We start from the raw sequence: 6,000 nt of genomic DNA, 5'->3' as shown, positions 1-6,000 counted from the left end.
AAGACGCTCAGCACTGCTGAGTCACGCCACGGCATGGCGCAACATGCCAGGAGGCTAGATGTATGTGGACCAATCTGTACCCTCCTTCATTTTGTGACTGCTTGTTATCAGACCAGCACCATGACAGGGCTTGGGACTGATATCGGAAGCCGATGGTTAGCAACCATCAATGTTTCTGATTTGATGCAATTTTTTATATCGAATACCGGGACTTAGATGGTTGCCAGCCATCGGAGGCAGCTTTCCGATGGCTGGCTGTGGAGCACAGATGGCTGGGTGAGCAGCAGGAGAACAGATGCCGTGTGCATGCATCTATTCTCAGTGTAGGGGGAGCCTGGGGGCAGCCCCCACAGTGACGTGGACAGTGGTGCTGCGAGGCTCCAACCCCTTTTTGGCCATGAGTATAACCATTGCGATCTAATGGTTGCAAAGCAGGATTTGATGTTGGAAGCACGACTCGACTCGATTCAACTAGACTATTTTTGTACCACTTTATATCATATACTATTCAGGTTAGGGAGTAAAAAAAATTTTCATTTATAATAATTTCCATATGCTAATCACCATTTATTTAATCCATTAATGTTAACGAAGTGAGCAGAAAGTGAAAATATGACATAATTTAAAATTAAAATGTATAAGCAGCAAAATAATAAGCAAATATGTAAATTATTTAACTTTATGCTTGTACATGAAGTAATTTGTGCTCTATCTGCTTAGTTAACATTAAAGGATTACATTACTGGTGATTAGCTTACTGTACGGATTATACTGTAAATGAAAAATAAAATGGTCTCCCTAATTGTAATGGTATATGACTTATACTACCCATAATGTTTATTTGCATTTCCTATTAACGTCTCTCACATATTGGATTGCTACTTGTGTCTGACATCTAACACATTGTGGGAACGGTAATGTTCTGGAGATTGTGGATTCTGTGTTGGGTGAAGGGAGTACCAAGCAAAAGCTATTGGGTGCAGCAGTGCATCTTCAGGCCTGGAGTGACACAGAGGAGGCCTGGAGAGATACAGGGGAACCCGGAGTGACACGGGGTGGAAGGGAGGGAGGCGCCGCCAGTCCCTAGATACAGCCCTGGCTGCAAATGTAGATGGACTGCAATGGAGCTGGACTGGAAGGTTGCCATTTTTTATGAGAGCAACAATGGCGTATCTATGATGTGTGCTGGGTGTGTGGTGCACTAGTCTCCTGGGTCTAGGGGGGCATACACCTTTCACCCTGCACCCATGTATAGTTATACTTTCCTCTCTGCATTATCCAGAGTCCTGTGTCTGCCCGCGGCCCGGAGCTGCACAGCAGCAAAAATCACAAGGAAAATGGTGCGGCAGCCATTTTCCCGGTGATTTGTGCATGCTCACTAGAGATGTCTCTGGGAAAAAGGTACAGGCGCCATTTTCCCGGAGTCCTGCGCATGTGTAGTAGACTGTGGCACCAAGCCAGAGTCTACTGCACTGCTAGGGAGGAGGGGAGGAGGCCATCACATAGGCAGCACATGGGCTCCTTTCTCTCTTTAACCACCCCTGGAGAGGAAGACAATTTCTCACTAGTATAAACATATAAAATGACTACATTATGTAATGTGTTAGAAAGAAGATATTGTTTTCCTGCAGGGCAAATAATTAGAGACAAACCACTAAATATTTCCATAGAATTAAATGACCTAACAATAGCTTGTATTATGTCAGTAAACAATCCATGTATTGTCTGGCAGGAGTAAGCCATGTGATATGCTGGCCTAACTTCACTTGCCAAGTTTATCATTACCAGCAGCCTAACTCTTCCAGGTGTTATGGGGCATTGTCAAATTCACTCCAGGGCATCTTCACTTACTGAACACGCACATGTATGATCTTGTTTCCTATAGAGGAAATTTTCAAACATATGCTTTACTTATGTGAGCGTTCTGCTTAGAACACCTGCAATCTCATAAAGACTGTGTATTTTATTTTTCTTGCTGAAGGAAACCTGCCTAAAGCAGATCTGTCACCTGTGCACATTTGGGCAGCCATATTTTTGGATGAACTAATATTCAAGAAAATGCAATTCTCTTGGAACCAGTGTGTAGGTGTGAGGTACATTTTAAAGGGGCAGCCATTTTGTGAGCTAAACCAACATCCATTTAATGAATTTGCGAAAGATTTAGCAATCTCAGGGGCCTATTCATCATCGGAGCCGTATGGCCCCCGTTGATTAATTAATGGTCTCGCTGCGAGGGATACTTAAGTATCCAACTCGCAGTGGGGGAAACTTGACTCCGGAGCAATTCATCATTGGTCCAGTGTGGGGACAGCTGCTCCGAAAAGCAGCTGTCCCCTCATTTAGTTTCGCAGCTACTTCTGTTACTTCCCTCCTCCCTGTCGGCCCAACTACGCATGCGTGACCCGAGGTCACGCATGCGCACAGCCACCGGGGAGGTAGTGAGGAGGCTCTTCGCATCCCTGGAACTACTTCCCATAGGAAGGAGCAGGGATCCGAAATCAAGCGTCAGTTTTCGGAGTTTGCTGAAAATCAGGTGGTCCATTTGGGACCCATGATGATGAATAGACGTTACTGGACCCTGTAGATTGGTAGACAGCATTGCCATGAGTATTGGTTCAGATCACAAAATGTCTGCCTCATGAGTACCTCAGTGACGTTACTGGACCCCTGTAGATTGGTAGACAGCATTGCCATGAGTTTTGGTTCAGATCACAAAATGTCTGCCTCATGAGTACCTCAGTGACGTTACTGGACCCCTGTAGATTGGTAGACGGCATTGCCATTAGTATTGGTTCAGATCACAAAATGTCTGCCTCATGAGTACCTCAGTGACGTGACTGCACTGCTGTAAATTGATAGACAGCATTGCCATGAGTATTGGTTCAGATCACAAAATAACATGCTCAGTCAGCTTTGTGATATGGGTGCATCATTGATTTCCAATATGCTGTGATGTCACTACAGTGCTCATAATATTCCGGGAACCATCCATTGTACAAAAGCCACGAAGCCACCTCAGAATGAGCAGGTCACAATAATAATAATAATAATAATGTGTTCTCCACAGAAATTTTTTCAGCCAGGTGGCATCAAGAAGTAGCCGGGTGAGGACCCTTTGCAATAATAAAATGTTTTAAACCCTGACCTTATAATGATTTAAACTTGTTCTAACATTTTATATATAAATTCTCCTCTTCTTATTAGAGACCCAGTCGACTGATTATGAAAAAGCTGCAAAGTCTGTAGCATCTGGTCCTATTTATACAGCTTCCAGATACTGAGCCCATTTGCAGGCTCCCAAAGTGCTGGGTGGTGCACCCGCCAAAAACAGCCTGGGGAGAACACTGCTAATAATAATAAGGGAAACGGGTATTAAAGATGTTTGCATAAATTCTGCTAAGTGAGGAAAGGAGGTAAATGGGACAAATGCTATATAAAGAATGCAGAGTATAGCTAAGTACCAAGGCTGCCCTGCAGCAAGTCAGTGAGAAGCTAAATGTGTCTCCCATATTTATGGATCAGGCGAGTCAGAATGGTAATCAGTCACCGTCGCCTTGCTCGGCCGTATTACACCATATTACACATGTACACCGCTGCCGTGAGAGCTGCAGAGCTCTGGATGGAGTGTAAGACAGAAATCACCTGTAAGCAACCCATAGGCTCTGTGCAATCAGCCGAAAAATGCCGTGAACACAAATACGGCAGCGCCATAAGTATGAGTCATATGCAAAAGTGCATGCAGCAGCGTCTATTGGCGGTCGCCCGTCTGCGACTTTAATCAACTGGCCTGCAAACTCCTTCCCTTGAGTACATCCGTGCGGCCGTACATACAATGACCGAGATGCCTTGTTTTAGCGCCCGTGCACACTGTACTACCGATTGGTGCATCCTAATGCGTCGCTGTCGATCACACGATCGAAATTTGCACAAGCACTATGGCAGCTGTAGGTTCCCCATCTGACCACGGCCTCCTATGCTCGGGGCTCTGCGTCTGTGAACGCAGTTGCTTTCAATGACACGCCTGCGACACTCCCATACTGCGCCCACTGAGCGAATCGTGTTTGCGCGCACTACTAGTCACCACCCAGGAACTCTCATTCCTTACCTGTCACCTAATACCGCCTGCATTGATTGCGGCAGCGCCTTCGTGTGTAACACATGTGTCGTAGGGGGTTTCAGACATTCCCGGGCATGCGCAATTGCAAATAGTCACTCAACTATGTGATCATCGGCATTGCGTGCGGGTCTAAATCACGCCCTTCTTTGTTTTCCAAAATGACCTATATACTACTCGTTGTGTCCAAGCGTAGAGACTTTTTCTTTAAAGTTGCATCTTATTCGCACCACAGGCGCAGAGAAATACCAGTCAGTCTGTACCGAGAGGCGACTTTACCGCACAGGACCCAGGTGAAGCACAATGGAACTTAGCATGAAAATAGCGGCAGCAACATCATCGCGCCCCTTCGTGTACAGATTCCTAGTCCGTCACACACAGATATACAAGTATCGCATATCAAATTAATCAGTGCAGTCTCCATAAGTAGTTTTGTCGCGAAAAAGATGCTCGGCGCAATCTGATTTGTGGCGCAGTAGGGCTGATTGATTCCACTGCAGCAGTAGCGTATGAGGACACATCTGTAATATACAGAAAAAGAAGAGAGAGGCAGTAATAACCGGATAGAAGGGATGGACACACAGTAGCACTGAAATGTAAATTCATTCTCAAAACGATCAATAACAAAAACACCAAAGATCTGGAATTTATGGAACAATGGGCCTGATTCAGAGCCGCTCGTAAGCGGCCGCTCGTTCGCTCCGAGCGATGTTCGCACATCTGCGCATGCGTATGGGTCTTAATGCGCATGCGCCAACCAGTCAGTGCGGTCGGAAATCATGTGTTTTACAAAATAGCGAGTGCCTGCTAATTTGAGTGACAGGATGAGGCGTTTGTGGGTGGTAACAGGGGAAGGTGCTTGAAAACGGGGAGTGGCGATCCGAACGCAGGCGTGCCAAACGGTCAAAACGGGCGTTTTAAGGGTGTGCATAATTAACAAAGCAGCGTCATCGATCACGTCACTTGGTTGTCTCTTAGCCTGAACTGTTCGCATGATTGCGGTAGGAAAATCCAACCAAAAGCACTGCGAGCAGTTCAGACACCTTTCGATGTACTCGATTAATCTAATAAATAGCTGAGATGACGTATGATGCGAGCGGCCAGGGGGCGTCTTTACAAAATAGCGAGTGCATGTTTCGTTCGCTCGCTCAGACATAGAGGCGTCAACAGACCGCAAAGAGCGAGCACTCAATTTAAATATCTGGCCCCTTTTTCGGAACTAGCGAGCGCAAATAGCGTCCGGCTCTGAATCAGGCCCTATATTCATAAATAATTCTACGTCAGAAGTCAGCCCCCTCAGCCATTGCAACTGCGTACCCAGACATGCTCAGAAATAGCCGCAACGCACCTGTTTGACAGACCCAGGGTTGGACTGGCCCACAGGGGTACAGGAGAAATCCCAGGTGGGCCCCACTGCCTGCGGGCCCACCCTCCTCCTCTAGGTGTCAAGTTCCAGACCTCAAAATATAGATTGTTACTCTTCTAGATGGTCAGTCACGAGGTGGAGCAGGACCACTGATCAACATTAGGGCTTGGTTCCCTTCAATAGAAACTACACCAAGATTTGTGTAATGGTGAGCTATTAATCTGTGGTGGCTGGCCACACCCCCACTGGTGGAAGACCACTCCCCTTAAGCATGGGCCCCTAGAACGGCATTCCCCCGGTGGGCCCTTCTTGTCCCAGTCCCACTCTGGATAGACCCCCCTCACCTCAATTGTCATTCACTCTGCGTCCAAATCCTCACCGCAACCGCCGTCGGTGACTAAACTTGGCGCGTACGCATTAAGATGTTGGCGCACGTGCAGCACAAATAAAATAAGCTGGAATTTGCAAACATCGGCACTGTGTACATCCCTGCATCAGGCCCTGTGCCCATATTTTTCTA

The 6,000-nt window shown here is 46.6% G+C and overlaps 1 protein-coding gene across 1 annotated transcript in view; it reads left to right on the top strand.

Annotated features, from left to right (window-relative positions):
- Nucleotides 1–3,532: 3,532 nt before the first annotated feature.
- Nucleotides 3,533–6,000, top strand: part of DSCAM (DS cell adhesion molecule) — a 95,033-nt gene continuing 92,565 nt past the window's right edge. Inside the window, exon 1 of the mRNA XM_088456952.1 lies at nucleotides 3,533–3,644. Within this exon, the coding sequence (XP_088313078.1) occupies nucleotides 3,533–3,644 (112 nt within the window). The remainder of the gene's footprint in view (nucleotides 3,645–6,000) is intronic.

Source organism: Taudactylus pleione, unplaced genomic scaffold, assembly GCF_031769625.1.
Source record: "Taudactylus pleione unplaced genomic scaffold, aTauple2 ptg000729l, whole genome shotgun sequence".
NCBI classification, from domain to species: Eukaryota; Metazoa; Chordata; class Amphibia; order Anura; family Myobatrachidae; genus Taudactylus; species Taudactylus pleione.
Note: the sequence above shows the minus strand (reverse complement) of the source record. Positions and strands in the feature narration are given on the sequence as shown.